The sequence below is a fragment of the Schistocerca gregaria genome, chromosome 6 (assembly GCF_023897955.1).
Source record: "Schistocerca gregaria isolate iqSchGreg1 chromosome 6, iqSchGreg1.2, whole genome shotgun sequence".
NCBI classification, from domain to species: domain Eukaryota; kingdom Metazoa; phylum Arthropoda; class Insecta; order Orthoptera; family Acrididae; genus Schistocerca; species Schistocerca gregaria.
In genome coordinates this window covers 551842473-551861486 of record NC_064925.1, presented here as the reverse complement: position 1 = coordinate 551861486, position 19014 = coordinate 551842473, and the positions used below count along the sequence as shown (strand labels likewise).

At 39.3% G+C, this 19014-nt stretch overlaps 1 protein-coding gene across 3 annotated transcripts in view; it reads left to right on the top strand.

Moving 5' to 3' along the window:
- The window catches only part of LOC126278987 (excitatory amino acid transporter), a 355583-nt gene extending 347442 nt beyond the window's left edge, over positions 1-8141 (top strand). For all 3 annotated transcript variants that reach the window (XM_049979292.1, XM_049979293.1, XM_049979291.1), the window contains one exon: positions 6795-8141. In XM_049979292.1, the coding sequence (XP_049835249.1) occupies positions 6795-6932 (138 nt within the window). In that variant the 3' untranslated portion in view covers positions 6933-8141. The remainder of the gene's footprint in view (positions 1-6794) is intronic.
- The last annotated feature ends 10873 nt before the right edge of the window (positions 8142-19014 follow it).

Genomic DNA, 19014 nt, shown 5'->3' with positions numbered 1-19014 from the left:
ATATTTTCCTTCAGAACTGCAAAACTGATCAATCCTTTAGATGGTTAGGGTACAATTTCCCTCCACTTTACAAAACGAAACTCAGGGAAAAAGACACGTTTTGTGAAATATCTTTGATGTGCAGCAACATGTACGCTGCGAATATTTGCATTACGAAAGTATACATTGGAATTCCACCAAACACCGCATGTTACTTTCCGAATCATTGAAATCAAGATTGCAATGTGGTTTTGTAAGCCAGTCATAGCTCATGTCACATGATCTGGCCAGCAGATGACACTTGATGTAGTCAGCCAACAGCAACATCTCTGTTAAGTAGCACGAACACACAAACAGGGAAAGTTAATAGTTTAAATTAATATACATAGTGTTGCCACAATAAAAGCAAAGCTTTCACATATAATGTTGGTCTCTAATGTTAATAAGGTGCAAGAGAAGCTAAGCCTTCGTATATAATGCTGATCTTTTTTGCGCTTTTGCCTGGAAATTGAAATAAGAACACCGTGAATTCATTGTCCCACCAGGAAGGGGAAACTTTGTTGACACATTCCTGGGGTCAGATACATCACATGATCACACTGACAGAACCACAGGCATATAGACACAGGCAACAGAGCATGCACAATGTCGGCACTAGTACAGTGTATATCCACCTTTCGCAGCAATGCAGGCTGCTATTCTCCCATGGAGACGATCGTAGAGATGCTGGATGTAGTCCTGTGGAACGGCTTGCCATGCCATTTCCACCTGGCGCCTCAGTTGGAACAGCGTTCGTGCTGGACGTGCAGACTGCGTGAGACGACGCTTCATCCAGTCCCAAACATGCTCAATGGGGGACAGATCCGGAGATCTTGCTGGCCAGGGTAGTTGACTTACACCTTCTAGAGCACGTTGGGTGGCACGGGATACATGCGAACGTGCATTGTCCTGTTGGAACAACAAGTTCCCTTGCCGGTCTAGGAATGGTAGAACGATGGGTTCGATGGCGGTTTGGATGTACCGTGCACTATTCAGTGTCCCCTCGACGATCACCAGAGGTGTACGGCCAGTGTAGGAGATCGCTCCCCACACCATGATGCCGGGTGTTGGCCCTGTGTGCCTCGGTCGTATGCAGTCCTGATTGTGGCGCTCACCTGCACGGTGCCAAACACGCATACGACCATCATTGGCACCAAGGCAGAAGCGACTCTCATCGCTGAAGACGACACGTCTCCATTCGTCCCTCCATTCACGCCTGTCGCGACACCACTGGAGGCGGGCTGCACGATGTTGGGGTGTGAGCGGAAGACGGCCTAACGGTGTGCGGGACCGTAGCCCAGCTTCATGGAGACGGTTGCGAATGGTCCTTGCCGATACCCCAGGAGCAACAGTGTCCCTAATTTGCTGGGAAGTGGTGGTGCGGTCCCCTACGGCACTGCGTAGGATCCTACGGTCTTGGCGTGCATCCGTGCGTCGCTGAGGTCCGGTCCCAGGTCGACGGGCACGTGCACCTTCCGCCGACCACTGGCGACAACATCGATGTACTGTGGAGACCTCACGCCCCACGTGTTGAGCAATTCGGCGGTACGTCCACCCGGCCTCCCGCATGCCCACTATACGCCCTCGCTCAAAGTCCGTCAACTGCACATACGGTTCACGCCAACGCTGTCGCGGAATGCTACCAGTGTTAAAGACTGCGATGGAGCTCCGTATGCCACGGCAAACTGGCTGACACTGACGGCGGCGGTGCACAAATGCTGCGCAGCTAGCGCCATTCGACGGCCAACACCGCGGTTCCTGGTGTGTCCGCTGTGCCGTGCGTGTGATCATTGCTTGTACAGCCCTCTCGCAGTGTCTGGAGCAAGTATGGTGGGTCTGACACACCGGTGTCAATGTGTTCTTTTTTCCATTTCCAGGAGTGTATATCACACAAATGTGCCAGTAAAATTTTTAATAATGACATAAATGTCTGATCTTCTGGGTTCGAAATTCTTCAAATGGCTCGTCATCAGAGAGTTGATTTTTAAATGAGAGTGAAACACTCTGTGATTTAAGTAATTCATGGTACATTCTCGCACATAGTTCACCCTATGCAAAACGATATTTACTTTGAAAGTAACGTTTTTCAAACCACCTTACGCAATATTTTCCCGCGACCTGTTTGAAATAGGTTAATTTCAGCAGTTGAGTTGCCAGAGAGCGCAGATAACAATCAACACCGCGCTTGCGCAGCTGCCATGATGTAGGAAGCCCGTATGTACATACATGTAAAACAACGAAAGATCGTACATTATGTCATAAAAGTAACAAGACATCAGTAGATACTCCTAGTGCATCGGAATTTCGAGAACCATACTAAAATGTGCACATTCAAAATGCAAACTTAAAAGTGCACATTTGTATGTCCAGATTCCCAATGAAGTAGACCTCGACCAGCTATTTAGCTTTTCAATGTGGTTTCCAGGATGTAAATTTAATTGGAGCACCAGTACTGTATTATATCATGTTCGGTTCTTTATTATGGCATAATGCCATATGTGCTAGAAGATGAAAACGTGCGCTTGAAATGTAGCAAACAATTGAAACTAACCAGTACTGTGGAATTAAACATTTCAATTCAGAAATATTGAGTGCCTGTGCGGAAAAAGGTTAATAAAAGTCAAATTGCTTTAGCAAACAGCCAAAAAAACTTAATTGCTGTGCAAGGTATAATGCTTGGCTGTCAGAAAGGTGGAAATAAAATCTGAAACTAATAACATATTTTAGCATTCCGTAATTATGTGAATGTATTTTAACTCACTTGATAGCTCCCAGCCACAGATATCCGTTTTGTTTTCATTTGACATCAGAGTAAATATTTTCTAAACAGATCAATACTAAAAAAAAAATGTTCATCTTGTAGCGCATACCTTTCTGAAAAGTCTGAAACATAAAACATATGTGTTCGAGGAAATGTAAGACATGTTATTTAGTCTTAAGTGTGCCAAAGTGCAGTGCCACGCCTCTTCCTACAGCATTCTTCTATCGCACATCACTGTATTTCGCTCTGAGGAACTGAAAGGTGTATATTTTGTAATGGACACCATCAAACTATATTGAGGACAGTGGAAATTGAAATGTCCTGTGGTGCCTCTCCTGCTCCCAATCGGCCGGTTTGACAGCCTGCCCCTCAGAAGATCTCGCAATTAATAGCGGATGGGATTATTTCTAATCGGGAGAACAAGAACTCTTCAGGAAATTTGCACTCTTTATTGCCTATAAGCTAATAACTTGCTGTTTTGTGTGACAAAATTAAATATAGGATACATAAAACCAATAAACAGAAGAGACAAGCAAGAAAGTACACACTTCTTCAATCCTTAGATCCTAGCACCTCCCCCCCCCCTCCCCCCTCTCTAATCTTGCTACAGCTTTATATGGCGCGCTTTCCTTTCTGCAAAAGAATCTATTACTTCAAAGTTCGTCAAACAGTTTGCTGCATGAAAATGCGAAATGTCGTTATCTGATACTGAAAAAGCTCTTAATACAAATAATACCCAAGACTGATGGGGTTTCTCGAACTGATTACGTCTATTTTGTCACTAGCTGCTAGATAAAACAAAATAGGCCTTTCTAATATTGCAGCAATTTTACAACACACCAAATATACAAGACTGTTTTGTCACAAATGGTCATTTTTATAACACGACAGAATAAAATTCACAAAGTACCAATATCAAATGCCTGTTAGGCCAAGCAAAAAGCTGTATGTAAGGAAATAGTTCAACATTTCATTCATATGCACAAGTTTCTCAAGCATGACATCGAAAAGTAGTATTACGAAATTTTTATATAAATTTGGAATCGTCTTATTCTTCCATAATTTGTATGATGTCCCCGTTTCTTCTCCTTCCTCATTCAACAAACAAATCACCACCAATTCTCTAGCTGTTCCTGCCATTGTCAAAATTTGTTCGCCGATTAACTTCACTAACCCTACCGGAATCGCAGGTTAAACTATACCGCGATTATTTTCCGGTTAGTCGTTATTATATGTTCGAACAACACGTTTTCCGCGTTACTTCCAGAATAGAACTTACGCGCCTAGTAGCCGGGGACTGTACAACTGGTCCTTACTAGTGTAGTGATCTGGCCAAAAATTATGTCAAAATTTCATTTTCTTGGGTACACTGAGAAGATATTACTTAATCTTTCTCACCTCTTATTTCTGTTAGTCGTTTATTTCCATTCTGGTAGTCTGAATCCATGGATTTCACTAGTAATTAGAACAATGCTGATCATTCGCAAATTCAATCAACCACATAATCAGACAGCGTTTGGTATTCATGCGTTCGTCTTTACTCCGCTCAGCTCGTATAGCCCCATCCCCTTCTGTCTGCAGAAAGTTTGTTTCTAGATGCGACGTGTATTCTCCTGACAGGGGCATCACGTACACTATGCACGCATTCAAAAATCGACTTATGATTCATTCAGAAATCAACTTAAAATTTGTTCAAAAATGTTCAAAAACCAACAGGGATGTGTTTCAAAATCATATGAATAATCGATAGACCATAGTGTGCTGGATGCTTGGCGCTTTGTTAAACTTTTTTTTTTTCCTCAAGAATATTAATTTGTTGCCCCCTTTTCCCGTTAGCCTGCGACTGCTTGCACAGCTAACGGAGAATCTACCACTCAAACGCAACTCAACTGCGCATGCGCATGAGCCCGCTAGTAGCAACTAAAACGAATCTAATGTAAACAGTTGCGACTTCACGCTCATCGGAGGCAATTTGTTATTATGAAGCACTGCATAGTCTTCCTAAAACCTTTGACACATTTTGCTGTTGGCAGACGCAAGCGTGAGCACTGTGTCTTTGCTGTATATGTCGCATTTCCTTTGCAATTTATGTTTTATTGTTGAATATTACTCTGCAGTATCGGGATACAGTAATATAGAGTATGGGTTCTTATGTCAAAATTACAAAAATTTGCCAGAAAAGTAAAACAACGAAAAATTCCCGGAATACTAAAAAATTCCCGATTAAAAAATTCCCAGTTTTTTTCCGGATCTCCCTTTTGTCCCGGGTTGTATATACCGTGACAATGTCAAACAATGTGGTTAACTGCATTCCACATGAGTTTGTTTTTGTCTGCGTTCTTGAACTGTTTTTATTATTATTATTATTACGTATAGTGGACAAAACATTATTATAAAGGTAAACAGGATCTTTTCTCATAAGATCTTTTCGTCTGCTGTTGACTAGCCATTTTCTGGCCCTAAAATGAAACATTAATCATCAATGTACATGTAATTTGCAAGCGAATCCTGACGATGCACTTTAGGAACATGATGGTATAAACCTCTCAGGGTCCTTAGGAAACCTAAAAAAAGGGCATGTGGTATCTTCCTCTTCTTGTTTGCTGCAATTTATTGCGGTACGCTATGCTCCCATTTGTAAAATAATTGTACAAACCAAAACAAACAATTACTTTTCGTTTTCACGGTTGCGCCTAACTCGGAGTTCAACTTACTGGCCACTTGGCATGCTGCTGGCACAGCAGTCAACAAAATTGAGGAGAAATGTTGCGACTGTTATGTTACATTGTGGTAAAATTCTTTGTCAGAGTATCAGTTCTTACCAGTCAAAATTACAAAAATTTAACTTAAAACTAAAGCAATGAAAAATTCCCGGAATTATAAAAAAAAATCCCAGTTGTCCTGGAGCGTATGTACCCTGCTTGTGCAGTACGCATTTCTGCCGCTAGACATCGGATAGTGCAACTCGTCATCAGTTCCGTGCCACCCATGTTGCTGGTGTTGTTGACCTGGCTTGTTAAGTTCACCTGCAGTGATTGTTTTTGCTAGCGCTCTTTTGTTCTTGATTTTTTTTTTTTTGTGATGGCAAGTTCAAGTGAACAAAGTGCAGATGTGAAATGTTCTTTTCTACTCTGTAAAAATGCTGCTGAACCTGTTCTAATGTTGAAAACAGCTTACCAAGCAGACGCTATGGGATAAATGAAGTGCATGAGTGGTTTCTCAATGTAAAAATGGCAACATGTCGCATGGTGACAAACCTCATTCTAGACATCTATTAACTGCCCAAATTGACGAAAGTATCAAAAAAATTAGACAGCTTGTGCTCATAGACCACCAATAAAATCTTTTATTTTGAAGTTTTAAGAAGATTGCACAACAGTGTGCAGATTATATTAAATTAGATTAGATTAGTACTTGTTCTTTAGATCATGAATACGACACTTCGTAATGATGTGGAATGTGTCAGGTTAATAAAAGATGTCTATACAAGATATTACATTAGACAAAATATTACATGACACTCAATATTTTTAATTTTTTATTTCTATGCATAAAAAAATAGCTGGTTTGTGGCAGACAGGAGAATGGTTCACACACCTGCACACACAACCATCTCTCGTAGACACTATTGGCTAAAAATGTCAAGGTTCTGCTGCCCCATGCACCTCCCTCACCTCGCCTGGCTCAATGCAACTTTTTTTTTTTACTTCAACGCATGAAAAGGGGCATGAAAGGACACTGTTTTGGCAACACTGGAGAAATCAAGAACAAACTAGAGGGGAAGTGTCGGCCATTTCTAAAGATGACGAAAACATTTTGAGGAGTGGAAGCACCAGTGGGACAAATGTATTAGTTGCAATGGAGAATATTTTGAAGAGGATAAGGATGTAGCCTATTGTAAACAATTTGAAAATGTATTTGTTAATTTTTTTTATAGCCCCTCGTATGCCATAGTGTCGTTGTCATGTGCACAGAGAGATTTTCTTATTCTATTACTGCTTTTTTTTTTTTTCAGCCTGATCGTGTATTGATTCAAAATAACCATCTTCTTCCTGTTCATCTTAGTGATTGTGGTGAAAAGACTGTGGAACCTGAAATTATAGTTGTAGAAGTTCAAGCACACTTGAAAAATGGCAACGTTAGAAACCTGTAAATTTTATACAATTATCATAACTTACAGTATGTGCAATTCCATGATACTGAATGTATGGTATCATAAGTTTATAGCTCTTTTAGTTTAGTCAAGAATAGTTTAAAAAGTATTTAATAATGATTGTGTAGGTCTGTGATAAATATCAGGAACCATATTTAGGAAGTATTCTTATAATGTAAAATATGTTGTAGTATTATTGTGACTGATCGAGAAACAGTAAAAAAAAAAAAAAAAAAAAGAGGCAGACAGCAACAAATGAACTGGAGAATTATAAAAGTGGTCTGTCATATAATCTACATATACCACATAGTAAGGAAATAAGTATACAACACACCCAGAACTTACTTATAATATGAACAATATCACCCTTTTGCTCCACCGCTAACTGAGAAGCAAAATTCACACATATCATCAGAAATCTGTAATTGTCACAGTCAGCACTTCTAGTGTGTGAATATTTAAGCAGGTTTTTGTCACCAGCATTCTCTCTGGATCTCTATGCAACTCAAATTTATTTGAATAATTGTGTTTTTTAACATCAATGTAACTGTATTTATAAACTAAATGTCCCACAACGATATTTTGCAAATCTGCATTACAAAAATTTGAATTTAATATTAGCCATGCAGTAACTCCAATAATGCAAAATGTACTAACCAGGTGGTTATTTCTAATATTTGTAATTCCCCATTTAGTGCTGCATTGTGCGCTAATGCTTTTTCGTCACGCGCCAACTTATTTGCTCGTAATTATTTCAAGATACTTGTATTGTGTGTCTCCTCATTTTCTATAAAATAAATGTTACTAGTACCTGACAGAAAGAGTGACAAATAAAAGGAGAGGTTATAACATGACCACCTTACTCCACCACCCCCCTCCCCTACCAGGCTGTCATTTTACAGTATTATCTAGTAGGAATTTATCTGATGCTTTCACAGCCTCAATGATTGATGGAATGTTTTGGGTTAGAAATACAAAAATGTGAAATCATTCATTTGTTATTCACTGTCATTTTCTCTTTCATAAATGGAAAATACTTACTTGTGCCACCCAATTGTCTGACACTATTGTAGCTGTATTCTCCAGTTAATTTTGATGTATTTGACTTATATGTGATGTTCATAGTACCTGAATACCCTCATGACATTCAATGCAACTGTATTATTACATTTACATACATTCATGTAAATAAATAATTTTATTGAATCATTATTGAAGTTAATTGAAAACATATTGACTCTTCTTTGTAATTGTAATGCAATTTTAAGGTATAGAGAGAGAGATGGGTAATATTGAATATGTACAAGAACCAAGATGTAACAGTAAGAGTGGATGACCAAGAATGAAATGCTCAAATTAAAGAGTGTGTAAGGCAATGATGTAGTCTTTCAACCCTGCTGTTGATCTATACACAAAAAAGCAATGACAGAAATAAAAGAAACATTCAAGAGGGGGATTAAAATTCAGACTGAAACGATATCAATCACATTCTCTACCAGGGTTTTGATTACCTCTCGTCATGCCCTAAAATGAGAAATATACTACCCACTATTCTTTCCGTTCCTCCCAAATTGGTATTCCACTGCCCACCGAACCGAGACAATATCCTCATCCATCTCTGTGCCCAACCCTTGCCTCATAGCCCATATACCTGAAATAGACCTAGATGCAAGACCTATCCCATACATCTTCCCATGACCACCTTCTCAAGTCCAGTCACAAGCATTGCTTAGCCTGTCAGAAAGCAGAAAAATATCCTGTGAAAGCAGTCACATGATCTACAAGCTAAGCTACAACCACTATGCTGTGTTCCATGTGGGCATGACAACCACGAAGCTGCAAGAAACAGCTGGACCACTGAGTTGCTGAACACACTGACAAACTCAACGTTCTGCACTTCAGTAACTGCTTCACAGTCTGTGCCATGTGCATGTGCGGTGGAAACTCTCCTTGCAATATATACTACGTCCCTGTGGCTGACTTCAACCTACATTAGTTACTGTCCTTCACACACCTATTCCCTTCCCTCTTCCCACTCCAGCACTACACAGCCTTCTATTCTACCAGCACACTTAGTCTTTTTACTTCTCTCCTTTTTTGCCCTGTATTCAGATATTCTAAAAAGCCATATTCACACTTACATGAGGCCAAACAACAAAATTATTGAATGCTTTGGTTAGACGATATTCAATAGTGATTAAGTAATCACCTGTTTTTATTTGAACCTCAATATCTACTGAAAGTACAAACTAGAACAAGTCATGTACATGTAAAATATAAAATATGAACATACCTATTACGAATTTTGCACTTTAGATTTTTCTTGTACATTATTTATGTCTTTCTGTGCTTTTGGCAGATAACATATGAGCATGATCCACAACCGATATCAGTAGATATAAAGGTTCAGATAAAGGCAAGTGATAGTCAAAATGTGTTTTTCCAGAATGAAAAGTATTATCTGCTTATCTGAAAAAATGGGGAGGTTTCATGCTACTGACTCAGACACATTCCTCAAAGTCTTCCATAAACAAGCTGGCAATAGTAGATGACAAGATACTTCCCATCACAACTCCGTCTGTCTGCTCATAGTACTGGTCATTGAATAAAAGGTATATGGAAGTCAACACATGTCAAACAGATTAGTCAGATCAACACCAAACCTATCCTCGATTAACCATAATGAGTTAGACAGAGGAACACAATTGAAGAGAGATACCACATCAATGCTCCTGAATCTAACTCATTACAGTCAACTGAGGTTTGATTGCGTTTGAAGTAATGACCATATTTTGGTATGCTTGTTCAATGATCAATATTATGAAAAGACTAATGTGGTTGCGATGGAAAACCCTTTGTCACCTACTATTGCCAATTTGTACACAGAAAACATCGAGGAACATGCCTTGGAGTTGGTGGCACTGACAGCTACAGTATTTTCAGATATGTGGAAGGTACTCATAAAAATGAGAATTTAAAAGGTCTTTTAGAACACCTGGATTCAATGTATCAAAATATTAGTTTCCCCTTCGTCGACATGTTGAACAGAAGGAAGGCTGTTGGTACATTGGGACATGTTTATAGGTAAATCACACAGCCTTGTATCTACAGGTTGATAGTTGTTACCATCAGGCTCAGCATGAAGGAGTATTTCATATCATGGTTCACAGGGACCATGTCGTCTCAGACCCTGAAAGTTTGTCGCTAAGTTAGGCCTTCTTGGAGCTGCCTTTTATCAGTATGGTTATTTATTTATTTACACGTCAAGTTCGGTAGGACCAAATTGAGGAGCAAATCTCCAAGATCCTGGAACATGTCAGTACATGAAATTACATGATTAAAGTAACAACAGATAAAAAGAAAATGTTTATGAACATGAAAATGTCAGTCCATAAGTTTAAGTAAACACAATCAACAATACAAGAATCAGCTTACTTTTTCAAGCAACTATAGGACTGACCTATTAGAAACTCTCCAGTTTTGATTTGAAAGCACTAGCATTACTGTTAATATTTTTGAATTCGATTGGTAGCTTATTGAAAATAGATGCAGCACTATACTGCCCACCTTTCTGTACAAGAGTTAAGGAAGTCTGACCCAAATGCAGGTTTGATTTCAGCTGAGTATTCACCAAGTGAAAGCTGCTTATTCTTGGGAATATTGTTAACAAGAAATGATAGTAAGGAAGATATATGTTGAGAGGCCAATGTCAAAATACCCAGACTCATGAACAGGGGTCAACAAGAGTTTCGTGGACTTGGACTACTTATTGCCTGAACCGCCCACTTCTGAGCGAAAAATATCCTTTTAGAATGGGGAGAGTTAAATATAATACCATACTACATATGCAAATGAATATAAGCAAAGTAGACTAATTTTCATGTTGAAGGATCACTCACTTCAGATACCATTTGAATAGAAAAAATTGCAGCATTAAGTCTTTGAACAAGATCCTGAACTTGTGCTTTCCACAACAGTTTACTATCTATCTGAACACCTTGAAATTTGAAATGTTCAGTTTCACTAATCATATACCAATTCTGTGAAATTAAAACGTCAGGTTTTGTTGAACTGTGTGTCAGAAACTGTAAAAAAGTGAGTCTTAATGTGATTTAGCATTAGTTTTCTACAAGTCATGAACTTACGTCATGAACTGCACACAGCATCCTTTACTGCCAAGCATTATCAGCAAATTAGAAATATTTTAGAGTTGCCCATAATACTAGAGGGCATATCATTTATATAAATAAGGAACAAGAGTGGCCCCAACACTGATCCCTGGTGCACCCCCCCCCCCCCTCCCCCCTACTTGACTGTACCCCACTCAGATCGCACATCACAGCCATTCTCAACATTGTAAATAATGACCTTTTGCTGTCAGTTGCAAAAGTAATAGGTGAACCAATTGTGAGTTGCTCCCTGTATTCTGTAATGGTCCAACTTCTGGAGCAATATTTGGTGATTAACACAATCATATGCCGTAGTTAAATAAAAAAAAAATATGCCTAGCGTTCAAAACCTTTTGTTTTACCCATCCAGTACCTCACAGAGAAAAGAGAATATAGGATTTTCAGTTGTTAAACAATTTTTAAAGCCAAACTGTACATTTCATAGCAAATCATGTTTATAAAATGATCAGTTATCCTTACATACACAGCCTTTTCAATAAAATTAGCAAACACTGATGGCATAGAAATAGGTCTAACATTGCCTACATTATCTCTTTCTCCCTTTTTATAAAGCTGCTTTACTAATGAGTATTTGAATCGTTCAGGAAACTGACCATTCCGAAAGGAAAAATTACAAATATGGCTAAATACAGGGCTACCATGTGCAGCACAGTACTTTAATATTCTGCTAGGCACTCCATCATAACCATGAGAGTCCTTAGTATTCAGTGATTAAATAAGTGACTCAATCTCCCCCTTGCCTGTCTGCCGGCGCTTTCCCGCTTGGTAAGTCTTGGAATCTTTGTTTTTAATATATTTTTCCCAAGTGGAAGTTTCTTTCTATTTTATTTACATCACAGAGGAGTATTTTAGACATCAATCTCGGAAAGGCATTTGCCAAGAGAGTTATATGATTCCCTGTAGAAGCTAAGTTTTTATGTAATTCACCAGCAATGCTCAGAAAAGGCAGATCAGATACATGTTTGCTGTCGACCAACCATGAAACAATTGAGTCATGATGATAATGAGATGGCACCAAAATCTAAAGTCTCCTTGCCGTATGCAGGAAGCATTTCAAACAGGCTTGAGTGTATTTTGTAGAGATATGATGCAAAATGTATTGACCACCTTCACAGATTAGGGCTCTTTAGAATCTATAAGGTATGAATGTGGTTTGCATAAGGTGAGTATTTATTGTATTGCTTGCAGTTGTGGCACATAATATACAGAGTGTTTATAAATGAATATTGGGGTTTTAATGCTTTATAATATTTATTACATTAAACTTACAGTTATAAATGATACGTCAAATGAAAGAGCAACTCAAACAGTTTTACCAAGAACCTTATAAATGTTCAATGTGAGCACCATTTGTCACACAGCACACATCAAGTCTATAGCAGAATTCTTCCCAAATGTTGATAAGGGTGTCTTCAGTCATCGTAGCAACAGCTGCTTCAATCCGGTTTCTTAATTCATGGAGGTCTGCTGGTAGCGGAAGCATGTACACACGATCCTTGATGAACCCCCAAAGAAAAAATCGAATGTTGTTAGGTTGGGTGAACACTGAGGCCATGCAAAGCAAGCCCTGTCATTGGGCCCCTTGCGGCCTAACCAGCGCTTGGGTACAGTGAAGTTCTATCAATCGCATACTTTGCTATGCCAGTGGGGTTTATAAGGTTCTTGGTAAAACTGTTTAAGTTGCTCTTTCATTTGACATATCATTTATAAGAGTAAGTTTAAAATAATAAATATTTTAAAGCTTTAAAACCCCGACATTCATTTATAAACACCATGTATTGGTCAGACCAGCAGGACTGTGGAGGACTGGTATATTGAGTACAAGTGTCACACACACTAACAGCAGCCCAGCAAATCTGCTATTGCAGAACATTGCCTTGGCACTGGTCATGCTCTTGGACTATAACAACACAGAGATACTGGCATGCACTTCCCGTTAATGGGATATTGATATTACGGGAAGAGGTGAAATTAAATTAGCAAGTGATCTTATAATTACTAACAAAGAGATAGAGGGGCTGGCCAGTACTTACCTCAGCTCAGTACAGCCGATAGAGACACAAAAAACAACCGAAAATTTAAGCTCCTAGCTTTCGGAATAAATGTTCCTTCATCAGGGAGGAGAGAGGGGAAAGAAAGGGAAGAAGGGAAAGTGGATTTAGTTACTCACAACCCAGGTTATGAAGCAACAGGGAAAGGAAAACAGGGAAGGTAGCAAGGATGGAGGCATGGTTGTCAGAGGGACGCCAAAGATATTCTACTGCAGGTACTGTACCTGCAGTAGAATATCTTTGGCTTCCCTCTGACAACCATGCCTCCATCCTTGCTACCTTCCCTGTTTTCCTTTCCCTGTTGCTTCATAACCTGGGTTGTGAGTAACTAAATCCACTTTCCCTTCTTCCCTTTCTTTCCCCTCTCTCCTCCCTGATGAAGGAACATTTATTCCGAAAGCTAGGAGCTTAAATTTTCGGTTGTTTTTTGTGTCTCTATCGGCTGTACTGAGCTGAGGTAAGTACTGGCCAGCCCCTCTATCTCTTTGTTAGTAATTGTTTCACATCTTTATATGAGATTTTCCAAGTGATCTTATAAACATGCATACGAATTTGATTAGTGTATTCACCTCTGGGTCTCCCTCTACGATTTTTACTCTCCATGCTACCCTCCCATACGAAATTGGTGATCCCTTGATGCCTCAGAACATGTCCTACCAACCGATCCCTTCTTCTAGTCAAGTTGTGCCACAAACTCCTCTTCTCTGCAATTCTATTCAATACCTCCTCATTAGTTATGTGATCTACCCATCTAATCTTCAGCATTCTTTTGTAGCACCACATTTCGAAAGCTTCTATTCTCTTCTTGTCCAAACTATTTATCGTCCATGTTTCACTTACATACATGTCTACACTCCATACAAATACTTTCAGAAATGACTTCCTGACACTTTAACCTATACTCAATGTTAGCAAATTTCTCTTCTTCAGAAATGCTTTCCTTGCCATTGCCAGTCTACATTTTATACCCTCTCTACTTTGAACATAATCAGTTATTTTGCTCCCCAAGTAGCAAAACTCTTTTACTGCTTTAAGTGTCTTGTTTCCTAATGTAATTCCCTCAGCATTACCCGAATTAACTCGACTACATTCCATTATCCTCGTTTTGCTTTTGTTGATGGCCATCTTATATCCTGCTTTCAAGACACTGTCCATTCCGTTCAACTGCTCTTCCAAGTCCTTCACTGTCTCTGAAAGAATTACAATGTCATCGGCGAACCTCAAAGTTTTTATTTCTTCTACATGGATTGTAATACCTACTCCAAATTTTCCTGCTTGCTCAATATACAGATTGAATAACATCGGGGACAGGCTACAATCCTGTTTCACTCCCTTCCCAATCTCTGCTTCCCTTTCATGTCCCTCGATTCTTGTAACTGCCATCTGGTTTCTGTACAAATTGTAAATAGCCTTTCGCTCCCTGTATTTTACCCCTGTCACCTTCAGAATTTGAATGAGAATATTCCAGTCCCCACTGTCAAAAGCTTTCTCTAAGTTTACAAATGCTAGAAATGTAGGTTTGCCTTTTCTTAATCTAGCTCCTAATATAAGCCGTAGGGTCAGTATTGCCTCACATGTTCCAACATTTCTACTGATTCCAAACTGATCTTCCCTGACGTCGGCTTCTACCAGTTTTTCCATTCATCTGTAAAAAATTCGCGTTAGTATTTTGCCGCCGTGAGTTATTAAACTGATAGTTTGGTAATTTTTACATTGGTCTACACCTGCTTTCTTTGGAATTGGAATTATATTCTTCTTGAAGTCTGAGGGTATTTTGCCTGTCTCATACATCTTGCTCACTAGATGGTAGAGTTTTGTCAGGACTGGCTCTCCCAAGGCTGTCAGTAATTCTAACGGAATGTTGTCTACTCCCGGGACCTTGTTTCGACTTAGGTCTTTCAGTGCTCTGTCAAACTCTTCACGCAGTATTGAATCTCCCATTCCATTTCCATCTACATCCTCTTCCATTTCCATAGTACTGCCCTCATGTGCATCGCCGTTGTATAGACACTCTATATACTCCTTCCACCTTTGTGCTTCCCCTTATGTGCTTAGAACTGGGTTTCCATCTGAGCTCTTGATGTTCATACAAGTGGTTCTCTTATCTCCAAAGGTCTCTTTAATTTTCCGGTAGGCAGTATCTATCTTACCCCTAGTGATATACGCCTCTACATCCTCATATTTGTCCTATATCCATCCCTGCTTAGCCATTTTGCACTTCCTGTCAATCTCATTTTTGAGACGTTTGTATTCGTTTTTGCCTGCTTCATTTACTGGATTTTTGTATTTTCTCCTTTCATCAATTAAATTCAATATTTCTTCTGTTACCCAAGGATTTCTACCAGCCCTCGTCTTTTTACCTACTTCATCCTCTGCTGCCTTCACTACTCCATTCCTCAAAGCTACCCGTTCTTCTACTGTATTTCTTTCCCCCATTATTGTCAATTGTTCCCTTATGCTCTCCCTGAAACTCTGTACAACCTCTGGTTTAGTCAGTTTATCCAGGTCCCATCTCCTTAGATTGCCATCTTTCTGCAGTTTCTTCAATTTGAATCTACAGTTCCTAACCAATAGATTGTGGTCAGAGTCCACATCCGCCCGTGGAAATGTCTTACAATTTAAAACCTGATTCCTAAATCTCTGTCTTACCATTATATAATCTATCTGAAACCTGTCAGTATCTCCAGGTTTCTTCCATGTACACAATCTTCTTTTATGATTCTTGATGTAAGTATTAGCTATAATTAAGTTATGCTCTGTGCAAAATTCTACCAGGCAGCTTCCTCTTTCATTTCTTACCCCCAATCCATACCCACCTACTACGTTTCCTTCTCTCCCTTTTCATACTATCGAATTCCAGTCATCCATGACTATTAAATTTTCGTCTCCCTTCACTATCTGAATAATTTCTTTTATCTCATCATACATTTTTTCAATTTCTTCGTCATCAGCAGAGTTAGTTGGCATATAAACTTGTACTACTGTAGTAGGTGTGGGCTTCGTGTCTGTCTTGGACACAGTAAGGTGTTCACTATGCTGTTTGTAGTAGCTTACCCGCACTCTTATTTTTTTATTCATTATTAAACCCACTCCTGCATTACAGCTATTTGATATTGTATTTATAACCCTGTAGTCACCTGACCAGAAGTCTTGTTCCTCCTGCTACCAAACTTCGGTAATTCCCAATATATCTAACTTTAACCTATCCATTTCCCTTTTTAAATTTTTTAACCTACCTGCCCGATTAAGGGATCTGACATTCCACACTCCAATCTGTAGAACGTTAGTTTTCTTTCTCCTGATAATGACGTCCTCTTGAGCTGTCCCCGCCCGGAGATCCGAATGGGGGACAATTTTTACCTCCGGAATATTTTACCCAAGAGGACGCGATCATCATTTAACCATACAGTAAAGCTGCATGCCCTCAGGATAAATTACGGCCGTAGTTTCCCCTTGCTTTCAGCTGTTAGCGGTACCAGCACAGCAAGGCTGTTCTGGTTAGTGTTACATGGCCAGATCAGTCAATCATCCAGACTGTTGCCCCTGCAACTACTGAAAAGGCTTCTGCCCCTCTTCAGGAACCACACATTTGTCTGGCCTCTCAACAGATACCCCTCTGTTTTGGTTGCACCTACGGTATAGCTATGTGTATTGCTGAGGCACGCAAGCCTTCCCACCAATGGCAAGGTCTATGGTTCATGGCGTTCACAGTTTTACATGCAGAGTCATATTTATCAGTGATACTCATCGAATACCAATTGTTTGCCTTGTAGGCTGAGGCTTCTCAAGCTACCACCAAGCTGAATCTGTGGGTTCAAAACAAGGCTGTAATGTTTTCAACTTGCATCATAGCAGAAATGAAGCTGCCACTGATAACAGAGAACAGAAGCTACATTTACCAGAAAGCATTTACCTCATGTCGCAGTGCTGATCTGAATATCCTGTGTGTCAGCCTATTTCAACCACCTCTTCAATTCTCAATGCAGAGACTCTCTCATGGTGCAACTCATTTTGATATCACTTATGAAGAAATAAATGTATGGAATTGAAGGGGGTTGGTAGCTTTTATTCCAGTTACTACTCTGAACACATTTCACAAAACTTATTTATTGTAAAATACACCCTCTCTCTTTTTCCTAATAGTACGATCATGGTTCTTACTTTTCTATTACTCCTGCCAAAAGAGGTCACTTTAGGGAACAGTGACAATTGAACTGTATTCTCTTACAATACTCTACTAAACATTATCATTGGAGCTATGGAACATAACAGACCATGCTTTTATTGTCAAGTAGAATATCTCTTGTAATCATAAGCATACTAGTTCATTCTTCTAATTTCAAATAATGCCCTGAAATTCACTCTTGATTTTAGTCATATTACTTTAACAGTCTTTTGCAGTTAGTACGAATAGCTAGACAAGAGCACAAAACTAGCTGACTACAGGGTGACACACACAAATAGCAAAATTTGAAGCCGATGATGTAGTCCTGCATATGTAGCAGAAGTGACGAGGGGAAGATGTCATGCTGTGAAGCCATTTAGCTACCATGGCCTAGTGCAGTGTGTGCAGTTGACATACATTCATTTTACTGACGTGGTGATAGTTTGAAAGCTGCCTGACAAACATTATGGGGCCACTATCAGATCTGCACCTTGGTCAAATTCCATTACTATACGCAATCATAACTTTGATTTGGAATTTTGAGGACAGTGGTACAGATTTGAAGTAAAGCTTAGTGGAGTTGTACAGTCTATATATTCCCCTAACAACAGTGATACAATATGAGCTCTCACCAAAACGAGTTCTCATCATTTGGTGTGGGAATTTGACTCGCCACTACAGCATTCAAAAACTACTTAACCTTCAATTTCATCAAAAAATTCAGACTGTGCAACAACCAATTCCAAATGACTGTGTTTACTCCTGTAAATTTGTGAAAAACCATGGCAGCAAATTTCATTCAAAATGTTTGGATGCCAAATAAAGCCTATTTTCATTTAAATGGTTACTCCAATAAGGAGAACTTCCACTATTAGGCTCAAAGAAACATAGCTCAACTTCACCAAAATTGATTATACACTAACAAAATTATCATCTGGTGTGCAGTATCCTTTCTTGATGATGGATGAGAAGCTGCTGTGAAGGCTGAATGTTATGTCAACATGTCAGATATTTTGGACTCCATGTATTTCCAAATCTTGAAATACAGCACACCTAGTTTCAATCTCAAAAATGAGATCGACAGGAAGTGCAAAATGGCTAAGCAGGGATGGCTAGAGGACAAATGTAAGAAGGTAGAGGCTTATCTCACTAGGGGTAAGATAGATACTGCCTACAGGAAAATTAAAGAGACCTTTGGAGGAAAGAGAATGGCTTGTATGAATTCAAGAGCTAAGATGGAAACCCAGTTCTAAGCAAAGAAGGGAAAGCAGAAAGGTGGAAGGAGTATGTAGAGCGTCTATACAAGGGCGATGTACTTGAGGACAATATAATGGAAATGGAAGAGGATGTGGATGAAGAAGAAATGGGAGATACTATACTGAGTGAAGGGTTTGGCTTAGCACTGAAAGATTTGAGTCGAAAATAAGGCAGCGGGAGTAGACAACATTCCATTAGAACTACTGGCGACCTCGGGAGAGCCAGTCCTGACAAAACTCTACCATCTGATGAGAAAGATGTATGAGACAGGCGAAATACCCTCAGACTTTAAGAAGAATATAATAATTCCCATCCCAAAGAAGGCAGGTGTAGACCGATGTAAAAATTACCAAACTATCAGTTTAATAAGTCACAGCTACAAAATACTAATGTGAATTCTTTACAGACAAATGGAAAAA